At 39.0% G+C, this 25,170-nt stretch overlaps 1 protein-coding gene and 1 long non-coding RNA gene across 2 annotated transcripts; both read left to right on the top strand.

Moving 5' to 3' along the window:
• Positions 1-2,707: 2,707 nt before the first annotated feature.
• Positions 2,708-18,213, top strand: LOC107401307 (ovomucoid-like). The gene is made up of 5 exons (XM_076555199.1): positions 2,708-2,729; positions 14,964-15,066; positions 15,923-15,960; positions 16,878-16,990; positions 17,845-18,213. Exons 2-5 carry the CDS (start codon positions 15,012-15,014, stop codon positions 17,888-17,890), a joined length of 252 nt encoding a protein of 83 aa, XP_076411314.1. The 5' UTR covers positions 2,708-2,729; positions 14,964-15,011; the 3' UTR covers positions 17,891-18,213.
• Positions 2,795-6,406, top strand: LOC143269578 (uncharacterized). The gene is made up of 4 exons (XR_013046078.1): positions 2,795-3,268; positions 4,124-4,161; positions 5,077-5,189; positions 6,046-6,406. It is a non-coding gene; the product is annotated as an uncharacterized LOC143269578 (long non-coding RNA).
• Positions 18,214-25,170: the final 6,957 nt, after the last annotated feature.

The following is a 25,170-nucleotide window of genomic DNA, read 5'->3' as shown; positions in this document are numbered from 1 at the left end:
ATCAGGTAACCGAGTTGCAGTTAGGCAGTTAGGCAAGAATAGATAGATAATCCCCATAGCAACATTCCCTGCTGATTGAACAACCCATGACTAAAGTCCCCTTCCTGATTTCACCCCCTCTTCGCCCCCGCCTATATATGCCTTAAGAGGAAAATAAAATTTTGGATTTTGATCAGACATCCTGTCTTGCTCTCATTCTTTGTGTCTCTTATCCCTCTCATTTGCCGGCCCTCCCTTCAGGACCCATTGAAGACTCTGCTGCCCAGGGCAAGAATCCATTCCCAGTATTTATAGTTGCAGAAAAGTTGGAAAGAAATAATTAATAAACTTTAACAGGACAACTTTTCCCTCAGCTTGTGCTCTCTTTTGCTCTGTACTTTTGAATTCTGTTTTGGGGAAGCTTCCTTAAACCAGGCTGTTGATGAGACTCACCTGGGAACATTTGCCCATGAAATGTTTGGGTTTTCTCTTAACTATGAATTCACTGCTTTGACAGCACGACAATGTCTTTACCACTGTGAGAACATTTGTATTATTCTACCACATATTTATTTTTAAAAAATTAATAACTGATGCCCATGTCTAAATATCATTGTCAACTCATTTTTCCTCATTTATTCTCTTTTCCTCTTACAATGAGTTCATTTGGAAAGATTTATGTATCTTCCCTTTTCTAAAATAAGTGAGCACTTTCATTCTTTTAATACTTATATGTAGCTAGAGTTTTCCTGCCTTGCCCACAGTCAGGACAAATCTTTGTCACCCGCCAGTCCCACAGCCGCTCAGACTCAACCAAGTAAACACAGAGACTTATATTGCTTACAAACTGTATGGCCGTGGCAGGCTTCTTGCTAACTGTTCTTATAGCTTAAATTAATCCATTTCCATAAATCTATACCTTGCCACGTGGCTGGTGGCTTACTGGCGTCTTCACATGCTGCTGGTCATGGCGGCGGCTGGCGGTGTCTCTCTGCCTCCGCCTTCTGCTTCCCAGAATTCTCCTCTCCTCTTGTCCTACCTACTTCCTGCCTGGCCACTGGCCAACCAGTGTTTTATTTATTGACCAACCAGAGCAATTTGACATATAGACCATCCCACAGCACTGTTGGCAAAAGTTTCTACCTAAAACCTGAGAAAAGATTCTAAAACGGAGCTAAAAACAGCTTCCTAATTGTCTCTCTCAAATGAGCAGCAGCTGCCAGTTTGAGTTACTGGCGGGTTCCTGGCTTGTGAGCTCGATCTGCAGTATGGCAGGAATGAGGCCTCTGCAAGTGGCACATTAAGCTGCATGGTGGATTTAGCTTTTGCTAGTACAAAACAAAAAGAGGTTTCTGGGCTACATGCTGCTTTGATAAGAAGCATAGACCCACTATTTCTGAAAATTGATGGCTCCCAGAGCTGGCGGAAAACGTACCACCGCCATGTTGGGAAGCTGAAGTGGGCAGAGTCAGCAGCCACGGTGCCGTTTCAGGCTTAAAGGCTGCAATAGGCCTCAGTTAAAAGCAATAGGCTCAAGCTAATATAAAAAATAAGCCACATAAAGATGGCTACCACACAGAGAATCTGGATTATGTTCTCTTTGATATTCGTAACTGAAGAGAAACATTTGATTGCAAAAGCTGTTTAGTTATGCCAAAATGTGTATTTTAAAGGTACCTTAACTTCAAAATTTGGATGTAAGGATATGTTGCTTTGGAAAGGAGGCTCTGCTTTTGTTTCCACAGAAAGCCAGAGGCTATGGATTTGTTTCAGATTAAGATACATCAGGTTTGACCAGCCAAGACCACCTGAAAGGTCTCTGATGACACCATGGCCCAGATGATCCAACATCCAGAATCGTTTCAAGGCAACTGGCTCAGACGATACAGTCTCACGGACTACTCCATGATCCTAAAATTTTCTTTGTGTCCCCATAAGATACAGCGCCCCCCTCCAGCAGGAAGTAGTAAGAGAAGCTACGCCCAAATTCCCAAATATACCAAGCTGACTTTGGAGATGTGTAAAAGTTAAAACCTTCCTTTTAAAAAAAAGAAAGGGGAAGTGCTGTGGGACGGTCTATATGTCAAATTGCTCTGATTGGTCAATAAATAAAACACTGGTTGGCCAGTGGCCAGGCAGGAAGTAGGTAGGACAAGGAGAGAGGAGAATTCTGGGAAGCAGAAGGCGGAGGCAGAGAGACACCGCCAGCCGCCGCCATGACCAGCAGCATGTGAAGACGCCAGTAAGCCACCAGCCACGTGGCAAGGTATAGATTTATGGAAATGGATTAATTTAAGCTATAAGAACAGTTAGCAAGAAGCCTGCCACGGCCATACAGTTTGTAAGCAATATAAGTCTCTGTGTTTACTTGGTTGAGTCTGAGCGGCTGTGGGACTGGCGGGTGACAAAGATTTGTCCTGACTGTGGGCAAGGCAGGAAAACTCTAGCTACACTTATAAGTTCATGAGGACAAATTGTTCCTCTGTTCTCCAGCCAAGAAAAGATCTACTGAGAAGGATTTGCTAGGCTTCACTTATGACCTGCTTTACAACCTCCAGGAAGAATGCAGGATGCCTTCGTGTCTTATCTTCCCTTGCAATCCTCTTAGTCCATAGAACTCATTGATCATATATAAAATGGGGTCTTCACTGGAAGGCTTTGAATGAGGAAATTGAGGTGAACTTTTGAAGGAACAGAACAACCACAGTCTCTGAACTGTTGTCCATAAACCAAATATCTCTCTGTGTGAGGTAGGTCAAGTGGGGCTCCCAGTGAGACATCCTTGTGTGTGATCTTCTCCGGGTTAGTAACCTTCCTAAAATACTGATACTGGAGGCTTTTTTTAAAATACAGATTTAAATGTCTCTTTTGCCTCCCCTGCTCTCTCTTTCATACACACACACACACACACACACACACACACACACACACACACACACACACTTGCAGATATCCTATGTTAGTATTTTTCCACTTCTTTGTTCTCTCTCTGTCTCTGTCTCTCTGTCTGTCTCTGTCTCTATTTTTAATCTCTGGGTGGTCTTCTGTGATTATATTTTATGACCTTGTTAAATCATATTTTAGAAGCAGATAAAAGAGAATATTCTCTTAATTAGGAATCTGGGTGGATGGGACTGTTTCCTCAAAATCAAGAAACTCTGTCATACTGATCCCTGGTTGTTTTTATTTACTGTTCAAGGTACCGTTTACCTACATTCCAAAGATTTCTTGTGTATCTTTCATAAAATGTTGGTCTTCTCAAGAGTTATGTATCTTCTTCTTTTTTCTGGTGAGTACATTTTCCTGTCCTGGATCAGAACCTTAGGCATATTCTAAAAATTTCCGGGAGGTACATCTCTGAAATACCACAAAAGAATGAATGAGTTTGATTTAATTGTGTTGCAGTCCTTAAATGGACTTGTTATAAATATCTCTAAAATTACAGTGGTGGATTGCTTTTTCTAACTAGTCCACACTGGAGAAGGCTACAGAGAGCAGAGGATTAGAACAGGCTGTGTAGACACACAGTCTCTGCTAATTTGTACTCCAGATTGCTAACTAAATTTTATTGGTAAATGCAAAGTCAAGGAAAGAATAATGTCTTTAAATATGCTATTCTCTGGAAATCCAATTTGTTTGACAGCCTTAGAACCTCCAAGTCAAGGCCTTCATTAGGGTGTCTTTTATCCTCAGTCTAGATCAAGACTGGCTATGAACTTCAAAATGAGGATTTGTGAAACGTTACCTAGAACCTTGAAATTACAGCTGATATTTTGTTTCCAACTTATGTGAATACATGGAAGACATTTTGAACTCTGATTTCAGGGTATTTCACTTACAAATTATGTAATGTTAATAAACCAGATCTATTAACAAATGGAACACAATACTTTTGTACAGGAGCATAGTATATAGTATTACTTTCACAGAGCTATATATATTTGGAAATTACAATTATTTAGATTTGCATGTATTTTTAGTTAATGTTTTACCACTGACACAAAATTCTGATTTATTACTTACAGATGTACTCAATTTACATCAATGTCTGCTACATTTAGATGTAGGTACTTCTCACCGTGAACAAGGTGGACAATGTTGTTTTCTATATTTTTTTTATCTGTCTTCTCTGTTCTCTTTTCAGAATGTTTCTTCATAATATCAGCATTTACCAGGAGATACGTAAGTTACTTTTATTTTCTATGGAAATTTAAAATGTAAAGCTTTCTTTTTTATAAATGAAGCAATATAATGTAAAATTTACTAAAGAAAATAAACTCTTCAAACACTAAAAAATGGTATATTTCATTGCAAGAAGTCCAAACCATCAACCCAGAAATATAAGGCAACTTATTATTGATACAAGATACAACAATGAGTGTCTTAATCCTAAATTCCAGCCAATGGCAATTAGATGTATAATTCAATATGTATATAGGCAGTGGGGGACAGCTCAGTGGTTAACTTACCATTAAAAATGATGACTTCCATATACTAACATGGTATAATGTTACATTTGAAAATAAATGTTAAATTTGAAAATAAATGAATTGTAACTAAATATCAATATATCTGTATGCCTGTGACATTAATGTGTCACAAGAATATGTAAGAAGTCACATGCATATAATATATGTAGTATTGCTGTCTATGTATAAATTAACGAAGTATCTAAAATTGCAAAGGTGTGTTTATAAACATGCACATAAATGAGATGTATTGATATGTAAATATACAGTAAATACATTCATTGAATTGCAGAGAATTTACGAGGAATAAGAGAACAATCAATAAAAATTCAAGCTAGAGGTGAGGTTGATGAACAGAATGTTGTCTGGTGAGGAATCATATAATTATAATGTGAGTTGGCTGCTTTACAAGATCATGTTATACCAGCTGTGTGCTGTTCTTATTAGTAGAGGCTTACAAACTAAAAATATGATAATTATGTTCATGTTTTATATGTGTTGTAAGTCCTTTACATCTATGTGTAGATCATACTTAAACTCTTGTATGACATTAAATACTAAGAGTGAAGAACATTTTATTCAATACCCTTCATCTAATACATTTCTGTTATCTTTGCATGTTTTTCAGTCAGTATGTGGAATATATAGTCCTCATGGATATTGTACCAGAGAGTATTTACCAGTCTGTGGGACCGATGGCTATACTTATGGCAACAGATGCATGTTCTGTATTGCACACAGGTAAGAATACTATAATAAATACAAGTTCTTTCTAAATAATGAATACTTAGCAGCAAAATCTTAGGTTTGTGTTATTGGTGTTCCATGCTCATAATACACAGAAAAATATGACCTTACCAAACCAATGTGCTATGAAAGACAAAGAAACATATGCACTTCCCTTTAATATTGTGAGTTCTGGTAGTGGCTTTTGCATTTGGGACTTATGAATATAGTTGTGTTGAACATGGTGCAAACAAAGGAATCAGTTCACTTAATTATTGGGAAATACTAATTGCAGATGTGTAAACATTATGAGATAATACCAAATCCCTGATGCTCAATGTGTCTCTGCTATAGTCTGCCATGTATCATGCTAGAAAGTGACTCCCTGAGAGGATCCTCTTATCCCTTGAGCTTCATGAAAGATTTTACATCACAAGACATTCTTGGATTCCTCCATCCAATATCTCTGTCCTTTCTGCTCTGTGATCAGAAAGCTGGGTCTCCTGTAGAAATATTTCTTCTGCTATTTTATATGTCATGGTCTCAATGGCTTTTCCACATAACAATCCTCTAATTGCCATGTCTTTCTCAAGGTCTTCTAACAATCCCTACTTCTTTTCTTTTATGAATCTGGGCAAGCTCCAAGACTAAGGCAAAGCTGAGACAGTAGAAAGGGCCCAGTACAGCCGCAGTTGGAAATATGAGGATGCTGGGAGCAGTCAGGGTTTAGTTGCTCAAAGAAGGAGAAATTAATGTCCATAATTCAATCTTTCCCTTTTGAAAATTACATAATACACTGCTCAAAGAGTTTGATGTATTATTTTAATAATTTCTTTAAACTTTTTTGACCTCTTTTATTTTTTCTTTATAGACGAAGCCGTGGTTCCATTAAATTTAAACATGATGGTGAATGTTGAGTTTTTGATGGAGCTACATCTTCCTATGGATCTTATTATGATCACAGTTTTGCACTGAAGTCTACAGTGGACTGGAGATTTTGCCATCAGGTTCTTAGAAGACTGGGTGAATCTGTGCGTAGGACACAGGGTAGAAGGCTGGGCTGTCATTGCTCTTTTCACTTATGGGATCCTGGGGTTTCAGTGTTTTACCCTCTATGGTCAACTACTTAATGACGCCCAAGAATCCAAAATTTTAGTATCTATATTCTGTAAACTGACAATTTAAAACAATCAATACCTTTGTTGTAGTTCTTAATAAAATCTTAAAGTACACTCTTTATCAAGTAAATCTTTTGTGGGATAGAAAGACAGCCCAGTGGTTAGCAATGCATGGTGATCTTGGAGAGAACTCAAGTTTGGTTTCCTGCCCCCATGTTGTGTAACTTATAACTTCCATCTCTTGGGGGGATCTCATACCATCTTCTGTTCACTCTAGAACCTTCACAAACATATTATACATGCACACACACATATAAATAAAAATAAATCTTTTAAAAACAATGCTGTTTGCTTCTTTGGATAATGAGGTAACCCAAACACATACTCTTGACAAATACATATGACAATCTTGGAAGTAAAGTGCTAATTTTGATTTTTTTTCTCCTTTTTTTAATTAAGAGATTTTCTATTTATCATATATATATGATATATATATATATATATATATATATATATATATATATATATATATCACAGATTCCCCTGTCCTTCCTCCTCCCCCTCCCCAGCCCTCCCTCACAATCCAACCCCCCACTCACACCTCCACCAAGGGAAAATCTCCTACTGGGGAGTCAGCAGAGCCTGACACATTCATTCAAGGCAGGTCGAAGCCCCTCCTCCCTGCACCAAAGTGTCTCACCATAGGCACCAGGTTCCAAAAGCCAGCTCATACACTAGGGACAGGTCATGCTCCCACTGCCTGGGGGCCCCCTAATCACTTCAGGCTAGACAGCTATCTCACTTATCCAGAGGGCCTAGTCCAGTACCATGGGGCCTCCTGAGCTATTGGTCTACAGTTCCTGTGTTTCCACTAGTTTGGCTAGTTGTCTCTGCACTTTTTCCAATCATGGTCTTGATATCTCTCACTCATAGAATCTCTCTTCTTTTCCATCTATTGGACTCCTGGAGCTCTGCCTGGGATCTGGCCATGAATCTCTGCATCTGCTTCCATCAGTCACTGGATGAGGGTTCTATCATGACAGTCAGGGTATTCAGCCATCTGATCACCAGAGCAGGTCAGCTCAGGCACCCTCTTGACCATTGCCACTAGTCTATGGTGGAGTCAATTTTATGGATTCCCAGTGTCCTCCATAGCACTCTGTCTCTCCCTATTCCCATGGTGTCTTCACTCATCATGGAATCTCTTTCCTTGCTCTCCCATTCCAAAGCTGATCCAGCTCAAACCTCCCACTCCCCTAAGCTTTCTTTCCTTGAACCCTTTCCCTCCATTACCCCCCTCACCTCCAGTGGGCTCCTGCAGCTCTCATTCATTTCTCCATCACTGGTTGATCCCTGCGTCCCTCCCAGGGTCCTCCTTACCAGCCAGGCTCCCTGGAGCTGTGGGTTGCAGGCTGGCTATCCCTTGATCCACATCTAGTATCCACTTATGAGTGAGTACATACCATGTTTGTCTTTCTGAGTCTGGGTTACCTCACTCGGGATGATATTTTCTAGTTCCATCCATTTGCCTGCAAATTTAAATGATGTCGTTGTTATTGTTGTTGTTTAACTGCTGAGTAGTCCTCCATTGTGTATATGTACCATATTTTCTTAATCCATTCTTTGGTTGAGGGGCATCTAGATGTTTTGAGGTTCTGACTATTACAAATAATGCTGCTATGAACATAGTTGAGCATGTACCCTTGAGGTATGGTTGAGAATTCCTTGTGTATATGCTCAAGAGCGGTATAGCTGGGTCTTGAGGAAGATTGTTTCCCAATTTTCTGAGAAGTCACCATAATGATTTCCAAAGTGGCTGTATAAGTTTATTATGTTTAGGTATGTTACTTGAATTCCTGATCTCGCCAAGACCTTTATCATAAAGGGGTGTTGGATACTGTCAAATGGTTTTTCAGCATCTAATGAGATAATCATGTGGTTTTTTTCTTTCAGTTTGTTTATGTGGTGTATTACATTGACAGATTTTCCTATGATGAACCATCCTTGCATCTCTGGGATGTAGCCTACTTGGTCATGTTGGATAATTTCTTTGATGTGTTCTTGGAGTTGTTTTGCCATTATTTTATTGAGCATTTTTGCATCTTTGTGTGGTTTGGGTATCAGGGTAACTGTAGCCTCATAAAAAGTTTGGCAATGTTCCTACTGTGTCCATTGTGTGGAACACTTTGTAGAATATTGGTATTAGCTTTTCTTTGAAATTCTGATAGAATTCTGCACTGAAACCACCTAGTCCTGGGCTTTTTTTTTGGTTAGAATTTTAATGACTGTTTCTATTTCCTTACGGGTTATTGGTCTATTTAAATTGTTTATCAAGTCTTGATTTAATTTTATTAAGGTGTACCTATCCAGAAAATTTTCCATTTATTTTAGTTTTTCCAATTTTGTGGAGTACAGGTTCTTGAAGTATGACCTGATGATTCTCTGTATTTCCTCATTGTCTCTTGTTATGTCTTTCTTTTCATTTCTGATTTTGTTAATTTAGATATTCTTTCTCTGCCTTTTGGTTATTTTGGATAATGATTCATCGATCTTGTTGATTTTCTCAAAAAACCAACTCTGTTTCATTGATTTTTTTGTATTGCTCTTTTTGTTTCTATTTTATTGATTTCAGCCCTCAATTTGGTTACTTCCTGGCATCTATTTATTCCTCCTGGGTGAGTTTGCTTCATTTTGTTCTAGAGCTTTTAGCTGTGCTAGGAAGTTGCTAGTGTGAGATTTTTCAACTTGTTCATGTGGTCATTTAGTGCTGTGAATTTTCCTCTTAGCACTGCTTTCATAGTGTCCCATAAGTTTGTGTATGTAGTACATTCACTTGCATTGAGTTTTAGGAAGTCTTTAATTCCTTTCTTTATTTCTTCCTTGACCAAGCAGTCATTCAGTAGGGAGTTGTTAAGTTTCCAGCAATTTGTAGGATATCTGTTGTTGCTGAAACTCAGCTCTAATTTGTTGTGGTCTCATAGGATGACAGGCAGTTATTTCAATTTTCTTGTATCTGTTGTGACTTGCTTTGTAACTTAGTATGTGGTCAATTTTAGAGAAGGTTCCATGAAGTGCGAAGAAGAAGGTATAGTCAATTTCATTTTCAAATCGTATATCAACACTGTATTTTATTAAATAGTCTGTATTGTCTTAGAAAAGAAGTTGTATCTGCTTTGAGTCATTTGATCACCTTTATAAACCTTCTTTTGACTTCTGCATCAGATATTTCATTAAAGTCATTTCCTTTAGAGGCCTTGCTATGGTGTTGGTAATTTTGGGACAAAAAAAAACATTTTACTTTTCCATTTCCATGTTACTTGTGTTATTTCACTGAGATCTCCCCAATCAAAATTTCTATCATTATTCTTGTTAGGTTACCTTTTTTTTTTTTCAACGTTTGTGTTTGCAGTGTGCAGGAGACAGATTAGGTTGTGTACATTTGTGCTCATGCTTTCATGTATTAAACTGGTGCTCAAGGCACCAAAGCCTAAATCTAGTCTGTTCTTGTTGCTGAGCACTGTTTGCAGCAAGAGTCCCTTTCCAGCAGTTAACCCACTCTAGCAATTGACTGGCACCCGCCTATAAACCGGACAATTGCTCAGTACTGATTAGCTTAGGGAGTTAAGGCACTAGGATGCTGATGTAGCTGTGTGCAACAATATACTGGTTATTTTGTCATGGATGGACAGGAAAATAAAAGAAAAAGAAGCATTCTTAGTGAGAATACCAAGTAGTATTATTTGTTGGATGGGAAGTAGAGGAGAAGTGAGAATTACTGAGGCAAAGTTAAAAAAAAAATGGGGGGTGGTGAAATTTGTGGGAGTTTGGTTAGTGGTATACTAAAAACAGGGTATGGATATGTACTCAGATACCATAAACCAGGCCAGCCTCTGGTCATAAACTGTTACAGCCTCTGGTGTAACAGTAAAAGGAGTGGGTACAGAAAAAAAGACAGGAAGGAAAACAATGAAAAACAAGGAGAGCAAAGTTTTAAAAGATGTTAGCAGTAGGGGGCAGTATTGGTCTTCTACACTGACTTTCTGCAATATATCAATAATACATATTTGTTTTGGTGAACAGAGGTGGGTGAAGTGTACGATAATGAAATCACTGGCAGATAAATAATAGCTGTAGTGGGGAAAGAGAAGTGTGAGGATATAAGGAAATGTGATCATTTGAATCTCACTTTGTCTCTTTGATCTGTTGCTCCATTCCTCTGGTCCTGGTGTGAGCTATCCTCTGTACTGACTTTCACTAGTCCAGCATCCCCTGCACATAGACATTTCTTGACAGTTCTGCTCTGTAAGCTGTAGATAGCCAGTACAAACTCTGTCCTAATGCAGTCTCTGCATTCCCACAGGGTTAGAGGGCTAGGAGGTTGTGTGGGGCCCAAAGCACAGTTTAGAGCTCCTGCTTAGCTTATGCAGTGTTGCCTTTCTCCACTGGGGTGCTGAAGGTGGCCCTGGCTGCAGGCTCTGGGAAGACCCTTTATCAAATTCCATCTGGAAGAGCTCTTACAGATTTTTCTGGTAGGATTGGCCCAGAGACTGCAGCTATAGCAGGAGTTGCCTTGCTTACACTTTGAGTAGGATGTCCAGTCTCATGATAGAGGAAGTTCATGGATCTGATGGCAGAAAAGTTTTGTTGGGCCCTTGATCAAGTCAATTTGAAGACTGAAGAAGTAGCTGTGGAAGTGATGAGATACTTTTTATATAAAGTTAAATGACTTTAATTCTTTGAGATTTATATGCAATGTATTTTGAACATATTAATCCCCCAACTCCTCCCAGATCACTCTACCTCTTTACCTACCCACCTTCATGATTTCCTCCCTTACTTCTTCCCACCATCTCTCCCTCCTTCCGACCATCTCTCCTTTCTTCCCGCCCTCTCTCCCTTCTCTTCGTCTCTCCTCCTTTTCCCACCTTCCTTCCTTCCTTACCTCACCAATTTTGCAAGTTTTGTTTGTGTTGGAAAAGTCTCTCAGGTGTGGGTCCTACCCTGGAATGTGGTCAGTACAACAGAAGTCAAATTATTCCTATTTGCAGATAATATGATATTATACACAAGATGTTCCAAAACTGCCACCAGAAAATTTCTAGAAACAACCATTTCAGCAAAGTGTCAAGATACAAAATGAACTTATAAAAATCAGTACAAACAAACATGCAGAGAAAGAGATCATGGAGACTTGCCCATCTTCTATATTTTAAATAATTCTACCTTTGAGCATTAGTTTTTTTTCTCATAATGCTTGTCAAGGCTTTGTTTATGTTTTAACCTTACTTGTCCTTTTTTATATATTATAGTTTTTGGTTTTGTGTTTTTGGGATTTCTGTGTGTGAGAATGTGTGTGTGTGTGTGTGTGTGTGTGTGTGTGTGTGTGTGTGTGTGTCCCTAGATGTTTCTTGAGCTGTTTCTTTGTCTCTTTTTGTCTGTTTCTTCATTTGTTTTTGCTATAATCTGCAGGAAAATGTAATGGAATTCAGCTACTCTCACAAAAGGTGCTACTTGGAAAGGTTAAGGACTTTTCCAAAGGTCAAACTAAGGCTTAAGAAGTCTTGTTGATATTTTAGCTTTTATGTATATATTAGCCAATTCCTGCAATGATTTTCTTGTATGCTATGTGTGCTTCCAAGAACTCCTAACAGTGTATGTATCTAAAACACCTATCAAGCATCCAAGGCCAAGCAGTCTCCTAAACCAAGATAACACCCTTAGGGAATCACCACCTGTCTCCAGATCAGGCAGATAGCTTAACTTCTTGTGCATTTAAACTGAGATCCTCCTTTCTTTTTTTTTTTTTTTTAAAGATTTATTTATTTATTATGTATACAGTGCTCTATCTGCAGACCAGAAGAGGGTAACAGATCTCATTACAGGTAGTTTGTGCCACCATGTGGTTGCTGGGAATTGAACTCAGGACCTCTGGAAGAACAAGCAGTGCTCTTAACCACTGAGCCATCTCTCTAGCCCCGAGATCCTCCTTTCTTATACAGCCTTACTAACATTATAGGCTCCTAATATTTTTACCTAACCACTTCTAGGAATGTAGTTTGAGCACATAAATTCTGTTTTTCTGATATATTAACTGATTTCAGCTCTCAGTTGACCTCCTCCTTTACAATTCCCTTTTTTGGCTGTAAAAGAAAACCTGAGGAAAACTCTTGTCTGCCTTTCTGACTCTGTAGTAATTCTAGCCTGGTGACCTTGCTCTGCCAGAGGATTGCTATTGCTTAGGTTTATAACTAAATACCTGAGAGACTTGGAGAGAACTAAGAGGTATAAGGAGACTTAGAGGAGGATTTTAACTGGAGAACTTGAGGATGAGAAGAACAATGAGGAAGAGCCAGATGGGAAGTACTAGATGTGTAAGAATGAGATGAGAAGGACATGGATGAGGCAGAATTAAGATGAGAGAATTAAAACAGAACTTAGAGGGTGCAGTAGATAAATATAGAGCGAAATCAGGCAAGAAAGGAGCTAGGTATGAGAACAGAACTGAAGCTGTGTAGATAGGATTTTATTCCAGAGGAATAAAGAAGATGGACAAAGAGCTTGGTGTACTTACATTCATTTCCTGCCATTTGTAGCTTCTTTTCTGGGACCCTGGGAAGAATATTATTAAGGCAGGTCCTTAATAATGTTCAAGATGTTTTGTTTTATTCTGTTATTTGGTTGTATTTTATCTAATTTTATTTTATTAACATATATTTTGCCTGTTTGTATCCTAATGAGAGAGAGAAAGAAAGAATGCAGATTCAATTGGGTGGGGAAGTTGGGGAGGATCTATGATGAAGGGAAATTATAATCAGAATATATTGTATTAAAATTTTATTTTCAGTTTAAAAAAATCAAGATTACCCCAAAACTAAGAGATACAGATCCATTTCTCAGTCTTATATCTTTATATTCATTTAAAGCAATGGTCTATTTTTAATGTTCTAGATTTAATGAAGAATAGTCTATTACAGTTTATTTCCCCAAGTACACAGAAAAAAGAAAGCACTTGATGAAAAGCACACCAGCAGAAAGTGTGTGTCAGGACAGGCACAGTGAGAATCTGATGGGAGCCATAAGCCTAAGTGACCCTTGATATACATGCTGCCTTACTTGGGCTTCTCTCCTCTTTTCCTAGATCTAGGTCTTGCTTAAGTCTCCATAGCATCAGAACCTCTTGTCAGAAATCAGGTAACCGAGTTGCAGTTAGGCAGTTAGGCAAGAATAGATAGATAATCCCCATAGCAACATTCCCTGCTGATTGAACAACCCATGACTAAAGTCCCCTCCCTGATTTCACCCCCTCTTTGCCCCCGCCTATATATGCCTTAAGAGGAAAATAAAATTTTGGATTTTGATCAGACATCCTGTCTTGCTCTCATTCTTTGTGTCTCTTATCCCTCTCATTTGCCGGCCCTCCCTTCAGGACCCATTGAAGACTCTGCTGCCCAGGGCAAGAATCCATTCCCAGTATTTATAGTTGCAGAAAAGTTGGAAAGAAATAATTAATAAACCTTAACAGGACAACTTTTCCCTCAGCTTGTGCTCTTTTCTGCTCTATACTTTTGAATTCTGTTTTGGGGAAGCTTCCTTAAACCAGGCTGTTGATGAGACTCACCTGGGAACATTTGCCCATGCAATGTTTGGGTTTTCTCTTAACTATGAATTCACTGCTTTGACAGCACGACAATGTCTTTACCACTGTGAGAACATTTGTATTATTCTACCACATATTTATTTTTAAAAAATTAATAACTGATGCCCATGTCTAAATGTCATTGTCAACTCATTTTTCCTCATTTATTCTCTTTTCCTCTTACAATGAGTTCATTTGGAAAGATTTATGTATCTTCCCTTTTCTAAAATAAGTGAGTACTTTCATTCTTTTTGTACTTATAAGTTCATGAGGACAAATTGTTCCTCTGTTCTCTGGCCAAGAAAAGATCTACTGAGAATGATTTGCTAGGCTTCACTCATGACTTGCTTTACAATTTCCAGGAAGAAGGCAGGATGCCTCCGTGACTTATCTTCCCTTCGCAATCCTCTTAGTCCATAGAACTCATCAATCATAGATAAAATTGAGACTTCACTGGAAGGCTTTGAGTGAGGAAATTGAGGTGAACATTTGGAATTAACAAAACAGCCACAGTCTCTGAACTGTTGTCTTTAACCCAAATATCTCTCTGTGTGAGGTAAGTCAAGTGGGGCTCCCAGTGAAACAGCCTTTTGTGAAGTCTTCTCAGGGTTAGTATCCTTCCTAAAATATTGACATTGGAGGCTTTTTTAAAATACAGATTTAAATGTCTCCTTTGCCTCCCCTGCTCTCTCTTTCTCAGATACACACACACACACACACACACACACTAGCTTATTTCCTCTGCTAGTATTTTCCCACTTTACTTTGTTCTCTCTCTCTCTCTCTCTCTCTCTCTCTCTCTCTCTCTCTCTCTCTCTCTCTCTCTCTGTCTGTCTCTCTCTCTATATATATATCTATTTTAAATCTCTGGATGGTCTTCTGTGATTATATTTTTTGATCTTGTTAAATCGTTGTTTAGAAACAGATAAAAGAGAATATTATCTTAATTAGGAGTCTAGTTGAATGGAACTGTTTTCACAAAAATTAAGAAATACTGTCAGACTGATCCCTGGTTGTTTTTATTTGCTGTTCAAGGTATCCTGTTTACTGACAATCCAAAGATTTCTTGTGTATCTTCATAAAATGTTGGTCTTCTCAAGAGTTATGTACATCACCTTGTCATTTCTTCTTTTTTCTGGTGAGTACATCTTCCTGTCCTGGATCAGAACTTTAGCATATTCTAAATAATTTAGGGAGGTAAAAATCTCTGAAAAACCACAAAAGAATGAATGAGCTTGTCTTATTTGTGTTGCAGTCTTTAAAGGGACTTGTTATAAATATCTCTAAGATTACAGTGTTGGATTCCTTTTCTAACCACTTGACACTGGAGAAGGCTACAGAGAGCAGAGGATTAGAACAGGCTGCGCAGACTTTCAGTCTCTGCTATTATTACTCCAGATTGCTAACTAAATCCTACAGGTAAATGCAATGTCAAGGCAAGAATAACGTCTTTAAATATGCCATTCTTTAGAAATCCAATTTGTTTGACAGCCTTAGAAGCTCTAAGGCAAGGTCTCCATTAGGGATTGTTTCATCCTCAGTCTAGTTAAAGGCTAGCTATGAAATTCAAAGTGAGAATCTGTGAAATGTTATCTAGAACCTTGAAATTATAGCTGATTAATTATTTTCCAACTTCTGTGAATATATGGAAGACATTTTGAACTCTGATGTGAGGGTATTTCACTTATAAAATTATATAATATTAATAAACCCAGATCTATTAACAAATGGGACATGATACTTTTGAATAGGAGCATAGTATATAATATTACTTTTCACAGAGATATATATATTTGGAAATTACAATAGTTTAGATTTGCATGTATTTTTAGTTAATGTTTTACTACTGCCACAAAATTCTCATTTATTACTTACAGGTGTACACAATTTACATCAATGTCTGCTACATTTATATGTAGGTACTTCTCACAATAAACAAAGTGGATAATGTTGTTTTTATACATTTTTATCTGTCTTCTCTGCTCTGTTTTCAGAAAGTTCTCTTATAATATCAGCATTTACCTGGAATGAAGTAAGTTACTATTATTTCTATGGAAATTTAAAATGTAAAGCTTTCTTTTTTATAAATGAAGCAATATAATATAAAACTTACCAAAGAAAATAAACTCTTCAAACATTAAAAAATGGTATATTTCATTGCAAGAAGTCTACAACATCAATCAAGAAATGCAAGTCAACTTGTTATTGATACAAGTACAAGAATGAGTATCTTAATCCTAAATTCCAACCATTGGAAATTAGATGTATAATTCAATATCTATACAAGCAGTGAAGACAGCTCAATGGTTAACTTAACATTAAAAAAGATGACTTCCATATACTCACATGATATAATGTTACATTTGAAATAAATGTTAAATTTGAAAATAAATGAATTGTAAGTAAACATGAATATATCTGTATATCTGTGTCATATATGTGTCACAAGAATATGTAAGAAGTAAGTAGAATGCATATAATATGTATAGTGTTGCTGTTTTTGTATAAATTATGAAAGTATCATAAATTGCAAATGTGTGTTTATAAACATGCACATAATTGAGATGCATTGATATGTAAATATACAGGAAATACATTCATTGAATTGCAGAGAATTTACAGAGGAATAAGAGAGCAATCAATAAAAAATTCAACCTAGTAATGGGGGTGATGAACGGAATGTTGTCTGGTGAGGAATCATATAATTATAATGTGAGTTGGCTGCTTTACAGGATCATGTTACACCATCTGTGTGGTGTTCTTACTAGTAGAGGCTTACAAACTAAACATATAATTATTTTCACGTTTTATATGTGTTGTATATCCTTTACATCTATGTGTAGATTATATTTAAACTCTTTTGTATGATATTAAATACTAAGTATGAAGAACATTTTATTCAATACCCCATCATCTAATACATTTCTGTTATCTTTGTGTGTTTTTCAGTCAGAATGTAGAATATATAGTCCTCGTGGATTTTGTACCAAAGAGTATTTACCAGTCTGTGGGACCGATGGCTATACTTATGGCAACAGATGTGCTTTCTGTAATGCACACAGGTAAGAATATTATAATAAATACAAGTCTTTCTAAATAATGAATACTTAGCAGCAAAATCTTAGGTTTGTGTTATTGGTGTTCCATGAACATAATACACAGAAAAATATGACCTTACCAAACCAATATGTGCTATGAAAGACAAAGAAACATATGTACCTCCCTTTAATATTGTGAGTTTTGGAAGTGGCTTTTGCATTTGGGACTTATGAATATAGTTGTGTTGAACATGGTGCAAACAAAGAAATCAGTTTGCTTAATTATTGGGAAATACTAATTGCAGATGTGTAAACATTATGAGATAATACCAAATCCCTGATGCTCAATGTGTCTCTGCTATAGTCTGCCATGTATCATGCTAGAAAGTGACTCCCTGAGAGAATCCTTTTATCCCTTGAGCTCCATGAAAGATTTTACATCACAAGACATTCTAGGATTCCTCCATCCAATATCTCTGTCCTTTCTGCTCTGTGATCAGATAGCTATGTGTCATGTAGAATTATTTCTTCTTTTATTTTATATGACATGGTCTCAATGGCTTTTCCACATAACAATCCTCTAATTGCCATGTCTTTCTCAAGGCCTTCTACAATTCCTACTTCTTTTCTTTTATGAATCTGGGCAAGCTCCAAGACTAAGGCAGAGCTGAGACAGTAGAAAGGGCCCAGTACAGCCGCAGTTGGAAATATGAGGATGCTGGGAGCAGTCAGGATCTAGTTGTTCATAGAAGGAGAAATTAATGTCCACAATTTAATAATTTTCTTTTGAAAATTACATAATACACTGCTCAAAGAGTTTGATGCCTTCTTTTAATAATTTCTTTAAACTTTTTGACCTCTTTCATTTTTCTTTATAGACAAAGCCATGGTTCCATTAAATTTAAACATGATGGTAAATGTTGAGTTTTTGATGGAGCTACATCTTCCTATGAATATTATTATGATCACAGTTTTGCACTGAAGTCTACAGTAGATTGAAGATTTTGTCATCAGATTCTCATAGCCCTATAAGATTGGGTGAATCTTTGTGTAAGACACAAGTTAGAAGGCTGGGCTGTCACCGCTCTGTTCACTTATGAGATCCTGCTATTTCAACATTTTACCTTTGATGGTCAAATACTTAATGAGACCCAACAATCCAAAATTTTAGTATCTACATTCTGTAAACCAACAATTTAAAACAATCACTACCTTCATTGTAGTTCTTAATAAAATCTTAAAGTACACTCTTTCAAGTAAATCTTTTGTGGGATGGAATGACTGCCCAGTGGTTAGCAATGCTTGGCGATCTTGGAGAGAACCCAAGTTTGGTTTCCTACACCCATGTTGGGTGACTTATTACCTCCATTTCTAGGGGGATCTCATACCATCTTCTTTCCACTCTGGAACCTTCACAAACATGTTATACATGCACACACACACACACACACACACACACACACACACACACACACACATAAATGTAAAAGAAAATATATCATTTAAAAACAATGCTCTTTGCTTCTTTGGATAATGATGTAACTCAAACACATGCTCTTGACAAATAAATATGACAAGCTTGGAGGTAAAGTGCTAATTTTTAAATAGTATCTGAGGGAATGACTTTTTTTTCTGGAAATAACTCTTGCCTCAAGAGTTGAACTTTTGTGGTCTGACCTTGCAATAATGTTGACCATATGCATCAGGACTATTTAATCTTAAACCATATTGTCCCTCTTCTTTGTGACCCTTCCATGACCCTGAGCCAGAGCTGAAAGCAGCCTTGAAATCAAATATGCACTAGAAAGATTGAAAGCAATATGTGGTTCTACATTGAAAATATATATTTTTAGTCAAGTGGTATTGTGGGTCAGGAAAGAAAACACCTTTTGAAACCTCTTGAAATGCCTTGCCTCTTTAATCATTCATAGCCACTCTATAGTGTACATAAACACACAAATATAAGAATATGTATTACCGTGTGTGTGTGTGTCTGTGTGTGTGATTACTATATGATGTGTGATATGAGAGTTAATATTAGTAACAGAGATTGAAAAAAAGGAACCCATGTTTGCCTCTGCTGAAATCACTGAGGAAAGCCAGAATAGCCAGCAAATGGCTGCTAATGAAAGCAACATACCTTGTGAATGATATTTGTTTTGATTCAAGACATTAGGCCCTGTGAATAGGCAAAATCAAACAGACAAGCCAGCAAAAATGGAAGTTAAAAGAATCCCTATTCCTGGAAATCAGTATGGCAGTTTCTCAGAAAATTAGGAATCGAACTACCTCAAGACCAGCCATCCCACTCTTGGGCATATACCCAAGGAATGCTGATTCATACCATAAAGATACATGCTCAACTATGTTCATAGCAGCACTATTTGTAATAGCCAGAACCTGGAAACAACCTAGATGCCCGTCAATTGAAGAATGGATGAAAAAAATGTGGTACATATATACAATGTAGTACTACTCAGCAAAGAAAAACAATGAAAGCATGAAATTTGTAGGCAAATGGATGGAACTAGAAAAAATCATCCTGAGTGAGGTAACCCAAACCCAGAAAGACAGTTATGGTATGTACTCACTCATAAGTGGATTCTAGATATAAAATAAAGAACAATCAGACTACAACCCACAGAACCATGGAGGCTATATATATAGCATCGAGGTCCCTAGCACGACTGTGGCTTATAATAAATTTCAGTTTTACTCAATTACTGAGCAAACCTCAATGAAACATCTCACTATTAAGATAAGAATACATACTCTATCAAGCTGATAATAGAAAACTTAATTAATTAATTTTAAAAAAGAAAAAGAAAAGAAAAAATTGAAATATTAAACAAACAAACAAACAAACATTTTACTAAAGTTAAAAAAAGGGAGAACTAGGGACTCATCATTCCTCTCCACATTCTATTCTTTCCTTTGTTTTATATATTTTAAATTTTTTTATCAGTCGGTGGATTCTGCTGGAGGATCCGATGCAGATAAGCACTGGAGGGCTCCTGTTGCAAATCACCCTCTGGAGCGATGAAAGGATCTTTCTACTAGCACGTGGAGGAGACCCAATCTAGTGTTGGTGTGGGCCTGGAGTTTGGTTTATGTCTTTCATCAGGACAATGAAGTTCCTCTTTGGATTCCTGAGCACTGAATGCGCACGCTGTGGCTGCTGCTGAAGCCCAACATGACAGAGACCTAATGGGTCTCCATGAAAAAAATCTACCCTTCTGATGCCAATGGAGATTGAGAGCCCAATATAGCCAGCTTTGGCAAGCATTAATGTTAGCCTAGGAACTGTAGCCATGAGATTGGATTCTCCAGAAGAGCTGCCAGCTAAAGTCATGCTGGAATAAAAAAAAAAAAAATGGGCCTTGGCAGTTCGTGTTCCTGGAGTTGTATCCATGCCAGAGGATGTCCACACAATCCAGAAGAGAATCTGACATTGCTGCTGCTGCTGTTGCTGTTATAACAAGGATGCACACCACTGCTACTGTTTCTGGGATTACCATTTCATAATTGCTTACTACAGCTAGCACAGTGGAGACCCTGGCAACAAAAGTAGCTACCACAGTTAGTTAATCTTTCCTCCTATTGGGCATGATAAATTTAATTCAGTAGTTATATACATCTCGATTGGCTTTGAAAATTATAAACTTATAAACGCAAGTTCCAGTTTCTTTTGGAGTATTATCTTACAAGGACTCCAACATACAGTATGGCTCGTTAAGGAAGGGAATGGCTCAGTTGCTTTTAGCCTACTGGCTATGGGTGAGATAGGACCTATGTTGGTCTTTTCTGTATGGAACACACAGATTGCAGGCCCAGTGCCACTTTGAGATCTTTGGCAGCAATTAACCATGTATCTCACATGATTGATCTGGTATGATAATGAGTATTCAGAGACGGGTAATACCTGGAGGGCACTCACCAACCTAAGACAGAGCACCTATGTGGCCTGGGCAGGTGTCTCCATGACGGGTAAGGTGACCTGCTGACATCCCACGCAACCCAAGTCAGAAGCTCATTTTTTAATAAAAGGGGGACCTGCAGGTCCCTGGCCCACGTTTTGGGTAACTGTTGCCTTGTTTGCAGACCTTGACCTAGATATCCTCCCAATGCTAATTCCCTGCCAGATTCCACCCTCCTGAATGCTTAAGGGAAGTTCCTTGTCCGTGTATCCTGAATAATGGGTGTTAACAGCTTAGATGCAAGATTGTAAAACATCAGTAGTGAACTTCTGCCCTCCAGGGTCCTCCCATTGTGCTGTAAGCCTGTATTTAACCTCCTACCCCCTTCAAGAGATGACATTTGACATTTAAAATAAAAAAACATATATATATATATATATATATATATATATATAATTGAAAAATACTGCGAATGTAATCTATGAATACCACAAATGTGATTAATATCATGAGTGTAAGTAATGAATATCATGAGTGATGAGTGTAATTTAAAAAATAAAAAAAAAGAATCCCTATTCCTTTTGTACACCAGGTTTAAAGCACTCTTCAATAAATAGGGGGCAATGACTTTGCTGAGGGCACATGGAAGATACAGAAGCAGAAAAATCATCTAGGGTTTGCTCTTGATAGAAATTATACACAGAGGAAGAGGCCATTATTTAGTATAGCACCATTAAGTTGGTGCCACATCCAAAGGTGGGCCTTTTCCTTCTATACTCAGAGAATCAGCCTAGGAAATTCTTTGGCAAAGGGAGACTCAGATGTGCAAATCAGTATGCTTTCACTCTATAACTACTACTTTTTAAAAACTTAAACCATAGTTTAGATATTATGAAAGTGAACCACAGTGTTTTAAACTTTTAAATGCTTACCATTAAAAGCCTACCTTTTTAATAGCACAGTAATATTCATTATGTAAATGTACCATAATTTCTTTATCCATTCTTCAGTTGAGGGACATCTAGGTTGTTTCTAGTTTCTGGCTATTACGAATAAAGCTGCTTTGAACATAGCTAAGCTAAGTAACAAGGTCAGTTCAAGGGGGTGGGGACAATGGATCCCCATGGGAATTGTAGATAGAATGGACATCCAGGGTGGAGGAGTGGTGGGGTGGATAGGAACAGGTTGGGGGAGAATGGAGGGACAGAGTACTTGGAGAGTAAACTGAAATTGGGTGCATCTCGGGGATGAGCTTGAAACCTCAGGAATCTACAAAGGTGACTGATGGGTTCACAACACACCCCCACGGTGGGCATGTTTGCGCATGCCCGGCGGACCTAGACACTTCCGCCTAGCCAGTTCCAGGTTAAAATAGCCATTTCCAGGTCAAGGCGTCTTGCATGACCAGGACCCCATGGCTTTGCATGGTTGTGTAGGAGCACGCAATACAACCATGTGATCTGCGCATGTGTGGAGTAGCCACATCGACCTGTGTATGCGTGTGCCACCCAGCCTTTATAAACCGGTGCCATATTTCCGGCTTTCTTCTCCTCCTCCTTTTTCTCCACACACATGTCTCTTCTACAGGCCTGAGCACTTGTTTGTCCTTTTATCTTAATAAAACTCTCCTTAGTGGATTCTGTCGTGTTTCGTGACATTTCCTCGCAGGGTAAGAGCGCTGCTAAATAACTAACATCTGGTGGCGAGACCAAGCGGGCACTTCCAGGCACCCTGTGCCTGGAAACCTGTACACTGGGGATTGCTACACAGAAACCGGGGACTCTGCTTCGTATGCAACAGACCGCTCTCCATTCACCTGGCTGCACTAAACTCCATCCAACACTGCTTCTCTGATTGGTGAGTCCCCCACTTTTCAGTCAGCATAAACAGTTTCCTGAATCTGTGAGAACGACCGTTGAGTGTCCTGCGCCTCACTAAGTATTCTTGAAACTGGGGTAACCCCTGGCTATGGTCTTTATTGGCTACGGTTGGCCCCTATTGTAGGCCTAAATTTCTAGCCATCTCCCACATCTGCAGCCTGAGATATTCCTCGTGGTTGGACCACCACCATTCGGTGCATTCTGGGGCTGTGTGAGGGAGACACGTTCTTCTGGCTTGACGAATCGGTAGACACTGTCCGGATTCGACTAGCAGCCTGTGCCCAGTATCCATCCTTGGCCTTGGGGACACCTGGGGCCTTGGCTCCAGATCACATTTGTTATTTTTATTTATTTTTTATTTATTTTTCTGCCTCTCTGCTGCAGACATGGGAAACAAGGCTTCCAACCCTATTAGTCCTTCCTTTCCCTTAGGCTCTCTTCTTGAAGCTTAAAAACCTCTCAGCTTAATGCCTTACATAAAGATTCCTAAGCTGATCCGTCTCTGTACTAAGAAATGGCCCAAATATGCTTTACAAAATAACAAAAAATGGCCGCTGAGTGGCTCCTTAGATCCCGATATTTTACGGGAGTTATCTAATTTCTGTCAGCGAGCAGGCAAATGGAAAGAGTTGCTTTCTACTTTCTGAGTGCTAAACCATCTCTTCTAGATTCCTTCTCTCCTGCTCATATGCTCCTAGCTATGCCTAAACTGGGGGATTCTCTGACTCCGGAATCTCTGACTCTAGATCTTGCTAACAAACCTCCACCTATTCAACCTCAGGCTCCCACCCCTACTCCTAGGGCGACTGTTCCTTCAGCTCCTCTTCCGGATTCTTCTCCCTCTAAAGCTGATCTTCCTTTGGCAGCAGCTGCTCCTCCCTCGGCAGTGGTCGTTTCCAAAGGCCCTGCCCTGGCTCCGACCTTCACCCCCCTTACCACCCATTCTTGAACTGCTAAAATGCCTGATTCCAGCCATCCAAACCCTTCCACTGTTCTTCCTTTGTGAGAGGTGGCTGATGTGGATGAACTGATTAAAGTTCATGTTCCATTCTCTCTAGCAGAACTCTCTCAGATAGAAAGTAAGCTGGGTTCTTATACTTCTAATTCTGCTTCCTTTATTAAACAGTTTCAATATATAACTCAATCTTATAGTCTCACCTTTCATGATATATACATGATACTTTCTAATAATTTACTTCCTGAGGAGCACAGGTGGGTATGGGAACAGGCTAGGACCCATGCAGATGAAATTCACCAGACTAACCTTTCACACACACACACACACACACACACACACACACACACACACACACCCAGGAGCTGAGGCAGTTCCTGACCCAGAACCACACTGGGACTATAACACCCAGGGTGGCTGTCTAGCCAGAGATAGGTTTATTACCTGTCCCCTAAAAGGCATCTGTAAGGCTGCCCTGAAACCAGTGAACTATGAAAAACTAAAAGTGGTAATTCAAGATAAGGATGAAAATCTGTCTCACTTCTTAGAGCGGCTCACCAAGGCTCTACTTCAGTTCACTAGCTTAGACCCGGAGACCCCTGAGGGCAGGCAGCTGCTAATGACCCATTTTGTCTCATAGAGCTTCCCCAACATTAGGGATAAACTTAAACATTTGGAGAACGGCCCTCTGACTCCACAGGCAGATGTGCTGGCGATAGCATTTAAGGTGGACCATGGGAGAGATGAAAAGGCCCAGAAAAGGAACTGCCAGATGCTGGCAAGCACCATCTGACCGGCTCCCCAAAAGCCGTCTGGTCCCTGTTTCAAGTGAGGGAAGGAAGGCCATTGGGCCCGGGCTTGCACCACTGCCCCACGAAGGGCACCGACAAGGCCTTGTCCAAAATGTTGCCAAAAGGGTCACTGGTCAGCTGACTGTCCTAATGTCCCAAGCGACATAGGAACGCCAGACGAAGACCACCCTCCAGCTGACTTTCTAGGCTTGGCCTACAGGGAGGACTGACGCTGCCTGGTTCCTGCCCCGGCCACTCCCATCTCACACAGGGAACCAAGGGTAATAATAAAAGTAAATGGGCTTCCCACCTTGTTCCTTTTGGACACTGGAGCTACCTACTCTGTCCTGAGAGAGTTTGGGGGGTCTACCTCTCATGCTCGTCTCCCTATTGTCAGGGTTGGGGGACAGCCTTATATACCTCATCAGACACCACCACTTAATTGCATTTTCAGAGGCATCCCTCTCACACACACATTCTTAGTGGTGCCAAGCTGCCCTGTATCTTTAATGGGGAGGGATCTTCTAGCTAAGGTAGGAGCGTCCACTTCTTTCGCTCCACACATTCGCCTCATCCCAGATGCCCAGCAGCTCCCCTCTACCTTCTCCTAGCCACTCACTCTACTGACTCTAACAGTTCTTTTCCCTTTCCAGCCTCTCAG

Source organism: Peromyscus maniculatus, chromosome 19 (genome assembly GCF_049852395.1).
Source record: "Peromyscus maniculatus bairdii isolate BWxNUB_F1_BW_parent chromosome 19, HU_Pman_BW_mat_3.1, whole genome shotgun sequence".
NCBI classification, from domain to species: Eukaryota; Metazoa; Chordata; class Mammalia; order Rodentia; family Cricetidae; genus Peromyscus; species Peromyscus maniculatus.
The sequence above is the reverse complement of the archived record's forward strand: the minus strand, read 5'-3'. Positions and strand labels throughout refer to the sequence as shown.